This window comes from Streptopelia decaocto (genome assembly GCF_964273445.1).
Source record: "Streptopelia decaocto genome assembly, chromosome: 5".
NCBI lineage: Eukaryota > Metazoa > Chordata > Aves > Columbiformes > Columbidae > Streptopelia > Streptopelia decaocto.
In genome coordinates this window covers 52,275,398-52,287,662 of record NC_138659.1, presented here as the reverse complement: position 1 = coordinate 52,287,662, position 12,265 = coordinate 52,275,398, and the positions used below count along the sequence as shown (strand labels likewise).

The 12,265-nt window shown below is 36.2% G+C and overlaps 1 protein-coding gene across 2 annotated transcripts in view; it reads left to right on the top strand.

Annotated features, from left to right (window-relative positions):
- The window catches only part of TBC1D12 (TBC1 domain family member 12), a 45,417-nt gene that overhangs the window by 24,921 nt on the left and 8,231 nt on the right, over window positions 1–12,265 (top strand). For both annotated transcript variants that reach the window (XM_082054873.1, XM_082054874.1), the window contains 5 exons: window positions 5,464–5,579; window positions 7,694–7,776; window positions 9,395–9,512; window positions 9,695–9,801; window positions 10,410–10,490. In XM_082054873.1, coding sequence (XP_081910999.1) covers window positions 5,464–5,579; window positions 7,694–7,776; window positions 9,395–9,512; window positions 9,695–9,801; window positions 10,410–10,490 — 505 coding nt within the window. The remainder of the gene's footprint in view (window positions 1–5,463; window positions 5,580–7,693; window positions 7,777–9,394; window positions 9,513–9,694; window positions 9,802–10,409; window positions 10,491–12,265) is intronic.

Here is a 12,265-nt window from a genome sequence, read left to right as displayed (position 1 = left end):
TGGTTGTTCTCTTGTACTATGTGAAGATTAGTATTTTTTCCTCCTTCAATATAGGTTCTTCCTATATCACCGGCAAGTTAGGAAAGAAATTACTGTTCTGTCTGTCCTTATAGCATTTGGCATTCTTAGTTCTGGGAAAATGTATAGTGTGTGACTCACAGAATTTTTCAGTGGCACTTACTATTGCTATAAACACTTCATTTTTAATCACCTTGTAACCAGTTCTAGCTCAGCAATTTTAACATTTAACCTGAAGGGGACACATGATGACACTGGAGTGAATCCTTACGCATTAGCAGAAATCCTTCTTACATAAATTTTCTTACTTTTTATTGAAGTGATTTAGATGGGTACCTTCCTAAGCAATTATATTAATGTTTCCATTCTTGCATGATCAACTGTGCTTGAAATGAAGGGAGATGATATCTCTGATATTTCTAGTTAGCTCTACAACACTGAGAATAATCATATAGATGTTTTTAGACCGCCATCTGCTCTAGAGTTGCACATGTGTGTAGACAGAGGTTTAAAACAACTTGCAGATTATACGTCACTCCGTTGTTTCCTTGACAGCAGTCATGATTGCTTGAACAAAATCTGTTTCAGTATCAGGTTTAGAATTTGGGGGTAGTAAAGCGTGTGAAGAGAAACAGTAATATACAGGGTGTATGCTTTGTTTAATAGGAGTATTCGTAAGCCTTGACATACTGGAAATAAAGGCAATCCTTAAGGTAGTGAAAGTTAATTCAATGTTGCCTATTGGGTCATTTTCTTCTCCAGCATACATAAAACATAATTGGGTCTGGGGTGCTTAATCTGTATTATTGCTACTTTCAGGACTATGGGTACTCTCACAATCCTTGTAATCCAAGGCTTTTATCGCTCATTTCCAGGAGTTCAGCTATCGTTGTTGGATCCTAGATAGATTAAAATTTATCCCAGCAAGATGCATGTAAAATTCCATTGTCACTATTTATTGCTTTAAAGCTGTATGGTTTGGGGACTGTAGATGCAAGTTTATCTTCTAAAATTGAATCATTATGTGCACACTTGGCTACATACTCTATACCCACTAGTATGCCCTCCTTGGGGTCAACTAATGCTTTTGGAATGCTGCGATGCAGCTGGTTTTCTTTTCTGTAAGTTAGTTTGCTTAGATGCTGGAAGAAGCAGCGATGCGCAATTATGGTGTATGTTACACAGTGTAATCCAGTACTGCTCAGAGAGATTCAAAATAGCCCAGAGTGCTCTAGCTGTCCTATATGGTTCTACTGAAGCAGGATGAAAGAAACTTCAGTTTTTTATGTTTTCAATGTAGATATCAAAAAGGTGCAGGCAATAAAGACCTGTGCAGGCTTATTATTTTTCTTTTGTTTAAAACACCAGAATAGTTTGTGTGTATGCCAGTTTTATTTCTTTATTAAAATAAGTTATAAAAGACGTTTTTTCCCCAGCCCCATTCATGTGTTACTTGTCTGAAGGTTAATATGTTTATCTATATTTCTGTAGGAATAAATACAGGAAATACAAATCCTTCCGTATATTAAAGTGCTTGTAAATATATTGTCACTGTGTTTTTTGGGAAAAACGTGCTTTTGGCCTGTTAACAGGTTTATTAGTGGCAGTAGATTAGACGATGCAGTTCCAGCTTTAATAAGGAGAGAATTATACTTACTTTGTATTAAAGCTGAGATTTGTTTTTCTTTATCTATTTTGGGATTGTGTTCTGTATCTTTTAATGCTGCAATAACAATATTTTTAACATCATTCCTTAAACTACTGAAACCATATGTGTGACACTTTTTCTTTTGTTTTGTTTTTTTCTTCCCCATAAGCAAGTCTTACATAGTCTTGAATCTTAGTTTTCAACAATTCTGTGCTCTGGCATATACCTTGTATGTTAAGCATTTGACAAGACATTTAACTTTAAACTGTATTTTTACCTTTTAAAGAAGAGTATTAGCTCACATCTTTTGAAGTGAAATTCTATGTCAGCAGAAGCTTTTTATCCTGTGCGAAGAATTTTAGATTCTGTATCAAAAGCATTGTTAAGGCTATGGGATTCTTTGCTTCTAGTAATACAAAATATTCCACAAAAAAAGAAGATATTTTAGTTGCACAAATGAGTGAGTTTGGTGCATGTCTGATGGTTCCGGGATCTCACCTTCAAGTAAGTTTCCTAGAGCACGGGCTTCTTGAAGAAGAAGCATCTTCTATTAGAAAGTTCTGATACTTTGGACTGTATTTCATCCTGAGGAATGTGCAGCTATGACAGTTTGAGCTTGAAGCTATTTTGGTCTCTGCTTTGACTCTTTCTAGTAACACTTAGTGTTTTCCCTCTCTGTGCATGTGTTCTTTTCTTGCAAAAACCAACTGTTTATGAAGGGTAGTTCCAGAAACACAGTTGGGTGATGAGTTCTGCCTTTTGTGAAAATCCCTTTCTTTGTTGCCTTGGAAATAGTATATCAGTTCCTAGCATGTACAATAGCCAGAAGCACTAGCATTATTCAAATGTGTTGCTTGTAATAAAAAGGTGAGAGTAGTTTCGTTTCTAACATCCATCTTGCAATGCTTTTTTAATTTAACTTTCATGCAAGTTAGGTATGTAGGAATGTTGAAAAGGTTGGTACCATTTGAGCTTCCTAATCTCTGACCACTAAATGAACTTGATTTTGTGGCTTCTATTACAAAGTATTGGAAAGTGTGAAAGTAAATCAGAACTTGTACCAAGAATATGAGAGGTGACCTTGCTGTGGTACTTGCAGCCTGAATGCTACCAGAGGATGCATTCCTAACTTCAGAACACACTGGGTTAGCCTGAGGTATAAAGCATAGCAGAAATGCCTATAATGTTTCTATAGTTTCAGGTGGTTGAAATAATTTTACACTTAATGTGTATACTCATTCATACAGTGAATGTTAGTTTCCAATTTGTTTTTTTCTCATGCCTTTGTGAATTACAACAGGACTCTATCAATCCTGTATGTCCAGATGTTCAAGATACTTGTTTGAATGTGCCAAATTATGTTGGATGCATATTATTTTTGATCAAAAGTTGTCTTGGGTATTACCCTTCAGGAGAGGAATATGTTCTAGGCAATTTTTGTAACTACTCTTCTTGGCTAGACTTGGAAGTATTTTAGAACTAAGTTGTATTTAAGAACTGTTGGCTAGTAATTTAAAAGTCATTGTGTTTACAAAGCATTAGGGATTTAGTGGGAATGTGTGACTTTTCAGGGTACTAACAAAATGAGATGTTTAGTACACAGCCACAGGGTAGAGTAAGATACAGCAGTTAAAGGGGTGGATGGCTGGAAGGATAGCTGGGGTGGAGGTGGGAGTCACTTCAACAGATACTGAAAATATTTCAAAACTATTCTTTGCCTTGTTTTGTGGAGGTGCAGTCACCTTTTCTCATGAGCTAAACTGTTGTTCTGACTCCCACAAACTAGAGAAGGGCAAGAAGTCCAGATAACTTCTCAGGACCTGAAAATATGTATAGAGGCATATAATGTGTATGCCCTTAGTGTTGTGATGACACCTGATCTCTGAGCTGTGAAGGTAAAAGGTTGGGTCTGGTTAGTACTTGGATGGGAAACCACTTGGGCATACCAGTTGCTGTAGCCTCTGCCTAGCAAGAGTGTAATCTCCATCCTTGGTGATACTCAAAATTGTGCTGAACAAGGTCCTGGGCAACCTGCTGTATGATGTTGCTTCAAGCAGGGAGGCTGGACTAGGTGATCTCCAGAGGTCTCTTCTAACCTCAGTGATTTTCTATGATAACTTCCCCTTGAGTTGAGATTAACATGGCATCATTGAGATTATACTTTTCAGATCACTTAATGTGTTATGCCCTATGTGGAAGAACAGAAATTTTGTTAGAGATCATCGAAATGGGCAGGGTAAGGAGGCTGTGGAGCAGAAAGCTTTTAGCAACCTTAGTGTTGGGCAAACACTTTGTGCCTTCTCTAGAAATCTGAGGCTGCATTGTCATGTTTGAGAGGTCTTTTCCCATTTGACTTTGTGGACTTACTGTGTACTGAACTTTTAAGCTATATAATAGCTTTAGAGTTGTCAACTCTGTTTCTGTGATGCTACTAATGAACACAGAATATGTAAAGCCCTCTTTCTCCCTGGGAGAACTAATGTGCACAAGAAGCTGTGTATTAGGTGTGAGAGTCATTTGGGAACAGTTTCTAGAGAAGACTAGTTTGTTTGGGAAGATACATGATAATTATTTTTATTTTTGGTGACTTATACGTAAGATATTGTGATTAATCTGAGACTGAACTTACTTACACAATTATTAAAGCTACGGATGTACATGAACAAACTGCCTTTAGATTAACAAAAAAGCTTGGACAAGTTAGAGCTCACTTGGCTGTGCTTAAGAATAGAGCTGTGTGATCTGTGAAAGTACATTACTAAAATATCTTGAATTTCTTCTCTTAAAAAATATTACTTTTCAGCTCTTAGTATTCTATGTTTGAAATTCAGCATGTGGAAGACTTGCAGAGAAACTAGTATTGGCCTTCATGCCTAAGGAGAGTGTGAACCCATAAGCTCACTTGGTTGGGAGTAAGTGGAAAGTCTTCTCACAGATAACCTTTGAAGCTTTGCTGGATTGTAAGAATGGGTTTCCTAGTAACTTGGCAGTAAATTTTTATTTACCGAGGCTAAAAGAGAGGAAACATGAGATTTGAAGTTTCACCTGGCTCTGTCTAGCCTTTTGCTAAAGACTGTCTCATATTTCTGTTTTGTTGAGTTGCTCTGTTGAAAAAGGAATGGGATTCTTTCTTTCTCAGAATCTTCTGTGTACTGGAGGCTCTAAATATTTTTTCCTAAGGAGACTGCGTGTTTTAACCTCTGAGAAAGAAATGATGTGAAACAGACTTTTAATTATAAATACTGTTACATTGTCACTGAGTATAGTGTAGGTAGGTCTGGATAATGTGAGTTTGATGGTCTTCCTAAAGGCTTCAGAAACCTGAGAGGCACCGGATCTTAACGTGACTATTATAGAATCAAAGGGAAAGAAATGGAAAGAGACACGTGTTCTTGGTTAGTGGTTTTTGGTGTTTGTTGTGTGAGGTGTGTGGTGGTTTGTTTGTTTTGTGAACTTCAGATTACTTAAATATACTTGTGTACTAATTAGTTCAGGAAGATTATGTAGGCTTCCTCATTGTAACTGATCACTGGATGCTCAGTAGTAATGCTGAACTAGAATAGATCAAAGATTAAGTTGACACAAAAAACTGCTTTCTCATTCATCTTTACTTAGCAGTCTTGGAAACCTGCAGTTTTTCTATAAACAATTACAACTTGTTAGCTCCTTGCTGTCTTAAATTATTGAATATTATATATTTTAACATTATTTAATAAGTTAAACAGGTAATATTATACTTAGTAACTAGAAGTGAGGTTGAAATCTGAGGTTGAATTTTTATCAATAATGTTATTTAGGAATATGAAGCACGGACAGGAAGAATGTATAAACCTCCACCCCCATCAGCAAGACGTAAAAATATTGAATTTGAACCACTCTCGACTACTGCTTTGATTCTGGAGGATCGACCAGCGTAAGTACAAATCTGCTGTGGAACTGATGATGACTGAATTTGTTATATATGCTTTTGATGAGCTAAGCTTCTCAAGTCTTACCTGAAACTATCATTGTATTATTCCATCCCAGATAATAGACTAACAAAAACCTCCAGGAGGTCTATAGTCTATATGAGGAATTATTTCTCACTGTAATGAGGCCACCATTCTGTTACCTACTGTATATCTCAGCTGCCTGTGACAGTGCTGTGGGCATCCTCAATCAGGAAAATTCGCAAAGACTTTTATGGATTTCTTCACTGCCCTCTCAATGTGCACTCCTCCTCCTTAAACCCATTCTGGAAACTTAATTTCCTAGACCAGGTGGGAAGACAGTGGCAGTTGTCACTTCAGTAAACCTGGACTTGCCTCACCAGAAGAGTGTTTTTAAAAAAGGAAAAAAAGTATTAGGTAGGTAGCTGCAGGAGTGGGAACTGTCTTTGAAACACAAGAAATACCTTCCTGTCACTAGTGCTGAATGCTCATTTTGTGTCTGGCAACTACAGTTGAAGTCTTTGTTGGCAGCAAGATGATCGTGTTCACTGAAACTGTTCCTTGCCCCTGTTTCAGTTGTTTTTGTGGCTCCTTAAAACTACAGCTGAAGGCAAGACAACAGCAGAAGATGCAACAAAAACAGCATTAAGTACAGATAAGAATAGTAATGAAAAATGGGTAATAAATTGGTCGGTATTTTTAGCTGTACAGTCTTAGCAACTTGAAGGAATGAGGAGGACCTGCTGACTAGGAATGCGTGCTGTGCTGTGAGGAAAGCAAAGGGAGCAAAGCTTTCATATTTTACCGTGAGAAAGCTTGTGATGGCACTGTTAAATGTTTGCTATAAGCAGTTTGAATTGGGAAATCTAAAATAGAACATGTAGAACATGTTTCCTTTGATACTCTCTGTAGTGGTATATAAGCTCATTCCATGCTGAGATGGAAATATATCCAATGAAGCTATGGATTGCTATTATTATTTTTGAAAAAATACATTATTTCTTTTACTGTAGGGTGGATAGTCAGATATGCAGTAACTGGTTTGCTGATGCTTTTCTGTACTTTCAAAATATCACAATTTACAAACTAACATAAATGTATTTTTACAAATGACACTTCTACTTGTTTCAAATTGGAGTGCCAGTGCAATGTATTGCCACAGTCTCATCCTTTGAAAATATATACTGTTCTCTCTTCCATTTGAAGTATTAATACAGTTTTGGTTTTTTGTTCTTTTGGGGTTTTTTTTGTGTGTGTTGTTTTGTTTTGTTGTGGTGGGTTTTTTTGTTGTTGTTGGGTTTTTTTTCCTGCTTGTGCAAGAGGAGATGGAAAGCTGGTTTGTGGTTGTTGGTTTTTTGGTTTTTTTTTTTTCATATTAAAATGACAAAACTGTTGTCTGTTTATTTTGAACCAAAGTAGACTAGGGATGAGGTAAGAGACTGAGACCAAACATTGTGTTTAGATTTGCTTTGGAATTAGTCTGCTTGGTCAAAAGGAAGTGTGTGTTTGACAATTAGGGGATCACTATGCAGCCAAAAAACAAACACATTTTAAGCTGGTGAACTTGTAGTTCTGCAGTAAGATTCTTTAGCTTTAGCTTTGACATTAATAGGGAATCTACCCTTTCTTCCTTTGGCAAATCTATCTTCTCTTAGGAAGGCTTTAAAGGGCTAACTGTAATGAGTAAAAACCTTTACCTTTCATTAAAAATACATCATCATATATTTCAGATGAACAAATGGAGTATCAGTATGCAGGTATATTTAATGATTAAAATTTGCCTGTGCAGAAATGCATTGGAATAAATATCTGGATAGAAGATCAGTATTTCCATTTTGTTACTTCATGCAAACTTCATTTGAACATCGTTCCAGCTTTTCAGCCAATCTAATAACCCTGCTTTGAAAGCTGTAGGAGAACTGAAACAGAAGTAGTAAACATCTGGTAGGTTTGAATGAGTCAGTCTTCTACTGCTGTTACTGAAACACTGGTAGTGTGACAAGCCCAGAGTTCACCTTAGAAGCCAAATTAAAGCCTGTTTTGAAGTGGTTCAGAATGTCATTTGTATGTATTGAATTCAGGAACAACTTGTTTTCAGAAATCTTCCTGCCAAATCAGTGGAGGAGGCTTTACGTCACCGACAAGAATATGATGAGATGGTGGCAGAGGCAAAAAAAAGAGGTATGTTAACTGTACAGCAAAAATAAAGTAATTCCTGGCTTCTAGGCTAGTAGGTACAGTCAACAACAACCTTGTTTAATATCTAGGTTATTTTCTAGTACACATGTGCACACAGTAACACAACTCAGTTATCAAATTGTTTTCTTATTCCACTAGAGTGAACACAACTAGGTTCAGAAGTCAGTTTAACCTTTTCTTTAATTTTTAAGTAGAAACTTGACGATGTTTTTTTAAATACTTGTGTAATGTGATCAGCTAGAAACTTTCTGTGTACTTGGACTCTTTTTCAAGCTGTGTTGCTGCAGTTGCCACTGAGAGCCCAAGTATAATAAAGCTGACTACCTAAAGATGTTTTTTTTTTTTTTTTTTCAGGAATTTGAGATAAATTCCAGTGTGAAGACAGATTAAAACTTTGTTTTGTTTCCAACCAGCCATACTTGTGTGAACCATCTTACTCCTGATAGATCTCCTTTATTTTTTTTTTTTTAATTAAACATACCTATAGCATCTGGTACTGTGTAGGTCTTTGAATAGTTTGTTGAAGGGACTTCCGTATTCTTGTGCCTAGTATCCAGGGAATAAGCTATTTTAAGAATCCGTGCTGCATGTTGTACTTGGGCTGTTGTCAGAGTTACAAGCTTCTGTATTGATTGAGCCTCTATGGATCTGTGGTAACTCACTCTGAAAGATGTAATAAGAATTTCAGGCATTTGACAACTCACTTCACTCTTGTGTTGTGCATCTTACAAGGTGTGATCTGTGGCCCGTGGTCTCTTAACTGCACCTTTGGAGGGTCAGCCATGTGTGGTGTGTTAGTATGTGTGCCTTAGTATTTATTAAATTAACTATTGCTACACACAAAGCTTCAGTAAAAACTTAATGAAGCTGGTCAGCTGTATGAGTTTACCAGGGATGGCATGTTTACTCTATTGATGTGTCTAATGCATCCATAAATAGAAAATGCCTTGCAGTTTCACAGTGGTTCTTAGTGATGTCAAGATAGCACTGCTCCGTCTTTCTTTTAGCATTTTTAATAAGAGGAATCTATAAATGATCCTCTTCTAACAGGAAAGCAGCATACTTTTCTCCTGTTCAGCATTGAGGCTTTGTCTCAGATACTCAGGTCCTCTTTCCAGAAAAGAAAATATATAATCCTTTTAGATGGAAAATTCATTAAAATTTTAATAATTTTTAAAATGGGTGTAGAATCGCACTTCTATATAATAATTTGATCTATAAGAATTCCTGATTAGTCTAATAAGTAAGGTTTTGGTAGAACATGCTGTGAAATTCATTGCAGGAAAAACATTGCTAATGATGTGCTTGCTTTTTAGTCATTCTGTGTACTGCAGAAAAGAGTGCCAAGAGTTTTCTAGCCAGATTTTTGCTTGTTGAAATTGCTGTGTATTTGAATAACTTAAAGATAGCCTAAATTTAAAAAAAATCCTGTGAAATACACCTACAATCAACAGAAAATAGTACCTGCTAGTTCCTGCACAACTGTAATTTACCCTTGATATCTTTCAGGCATCATCTAAATAATTAGATAATAGCTGAAATATTTACCCAATACTTTATATACACTAATACGGAATTATTAACATGTTATGCTTAACAGAAATTAAAGAAGCACATAAAAGGAAAAAAATAATGAGAGAGCGTTTCAAGCAAGAAGAGAATATCGCTAGTGCTATGGTGATCTGGGTCAATGAAATACTACCTAACTGGGAAGGCATGTAAGTAAAATTCTGTTGTGTAAATGAGGCAAGGCTGGTGTGTTTCTCCTTTGGAAACAGAGGAACCACATACCTTATTTTCCTTTTCCTTTCTTTTTTGTCAAGAAGTCAGTTTTTGTTGCCATGATATAGTGAGAGGTCATTACAGAGCAATATGAAATGTGCTTTTTTTCCTGTTTCAGGCGTGCTACCCGAAGAGTTAGAGAGCTGTGGTGGCAGGGATTACCCCCAAGTGTACGTGGCAAGGTTTGGAGTCTGGCTGTGGGAAACGAATTAAATATCACTCCTGGTATGCATTAACAGATCTCATCTTAATGCAAAATTAAGTTGGTTATTTTAAAAGAAAAACTTAAACCTTTGTTAAAAACATATAAATGAGAGTATACTGGCTTTTTTTTTGTTTATTTTTTAAACCATTGGACATTATATCCTCGTAGATTATGGAAACTATCCAAACCTGCTTACAAAAACATTTCAGTCTCGTAACCATTAAGGTGACGCTCCCCCCCAAAAATATTTTTTATATTTAATATTGAGAATTTGTAGCTTTGTTTTCTTAAGGAGATGGAAAGGGGAATTACTTTATATCATAACTAATTATTTTGATGAACTTGAAGTGTTCCAACCTATTCACAAAAACATCTGAATTATTTAAGACATGATTTCCCTCTTGTAATTTGCCTGTTCACCATAGAAGAAAGCAAAATACAGTGCACACTGTAAAACTGGACATAGTGGCACTCCAGTGGTTAGGGGTGACCATCTAATAGATTCTCCCCCCGCCCTCTGTGGTTCAGATGAAACCAAGCAATAAAATCAAAGCCAAGAATACTTTGTGTGCTTTTGTTTTGCATGGGTGCTTTTCTTATCCGTTCCTTTGGTTTTGTTTTCTTGCAGAACTTTATGAAATCTTCTTGTCAAGAGCTAAGGAACGCTGGAAAAGCTTCAGTGAGACAAGTTCTGAGAATGACATAGAAGGTGAGATCTCCTGAATGCTTGACAGCTTCCTATTCACTGTTACAAACCCAGAAAGTCTCACAAGTTCAGCTGCAATTGCAGCATTAGGAATACTGGTTAAAAGAGCTCTGGGGCATTCCCTACTTAAATGTTTGTTTTCTTATAACAAGTCAGTGAGTGAGTAGCTTAACAGTATTTACTATATCAATGAAAGATGCCTTGAAATATTGCATGTGCTAGTTCACTTTCAGATGAATGTGTTTTCCTCTGAATTCCTGAAATGCCAGGACTAAACTCTTCTGAAAATTTTAGATCAAATACAAAAGAAGAAATGGAAAATTAAATTACAGTATGTGTTGTTGCTTAACTCTGCTTAGATAATTCTTACGTTGATATCAGTTCCACAATTTTAGAAAAGAAAAATAATATTCTCTGTTTTTTTATTGTGGAACTGAAAGGTGAAGAACATATAACATAGTACACATTTTGGATCCCACTTGGGTTTCCCTGGAGGAAAGGCTATGTGAGCAACCATGATCAATTAAGTGGGGATGTTAGCACACTTGTATGTATAACGGTGGTTTATCACTGGCATATTGCTGTCTCCTGTGGCTATTCTCTCTGTTAAAAATAACATCAATGATGTTTTTAATGGTACAGAAATCCTTGTTATAAACATTAACTCCTTGTGCTATTAACAGTTAATTTTTAAAATGCTGTCTTATGTTATACTGTCAGCACCAGCTGCTATATGTGTATATATATATATATATATATATTTTTTTTTTTTTTTTTGAGCTTGTCTATTTTTTGGGAAAGAAAACGTCATTGTAATGCAAACCATGCTTTTTTGTTTGCACTTGCCGTAGCCTGTCCTGATTAGTTTGCCACTTTAACTGTAAATTATTCAGGTCTTCTTTAGGCAACTTCTGTGACTCTTCTGAAACTTGTATTAAAAAAACTGTGTGTGTATGAGACTGTAAATATGCTTTTCCTTGGAAAACACACTTGCAGTCCCCCTTGGTTTGTGGGGTGGTGGGTTGTTTTTTCTGTTGTGGCTGAGCGTGGGGGAAGGCTTAGGTAATCTGTTTATTTTGGAAAGGTAGTAGTTCTGGATGGGAATGAAAAGTGGAAGGGTTCAATTTGATTATGTCAGATGTTCTGGGAAATGTAGTAATAAGGGAAAACTTAGAGTAATAGGATTTTCATCTCTGGTTGAAAAGCAACCCAGCTCACTGTGCTTTTTACTGATCTTTGGTAGCAAAATCTGGAAGATCAATTATTTCAGCCTCATTTAACATATTTGAGTCATTCTGAAGGTTTTTCCTGTTCAAATATCTTTAACACACTCTTTTGGCAGATAAAGATTAAAGCATAAAAAATACGTTTTTGTGTCTTGAAGACAAGACATTCAGCAAAAGATGTGTTATCTGTCAGTTCTGTTCAGAAGACTCCCAGCAACTTCTCTTTTGGAGTTGAACTGAATTTCTTGCATAAATCCAGAGTTTCTTATGCTCTGTACTGTAGATTATAATCTTCCTTGTGAATATACTAAATGGATACTATCCCAAATTAACCAATATAATACCTGTTCCTTTTGAGAGAGAAAGCAGGGTAGCAGCAGTTCTTGAACGTTTTATTTTAGATTATGCTCTTTCTCTGTAATAAAAATCACCTTCTTTCTCCCAGATTCCCCTAACACAACCTGCAACAGTCCCACTCACTCCTGAATGTAACTATCTTAGCTTTAGGAGGACTGGACAAAAATGCTGCTTTCCAGGCTTTAGCAGAGCAGG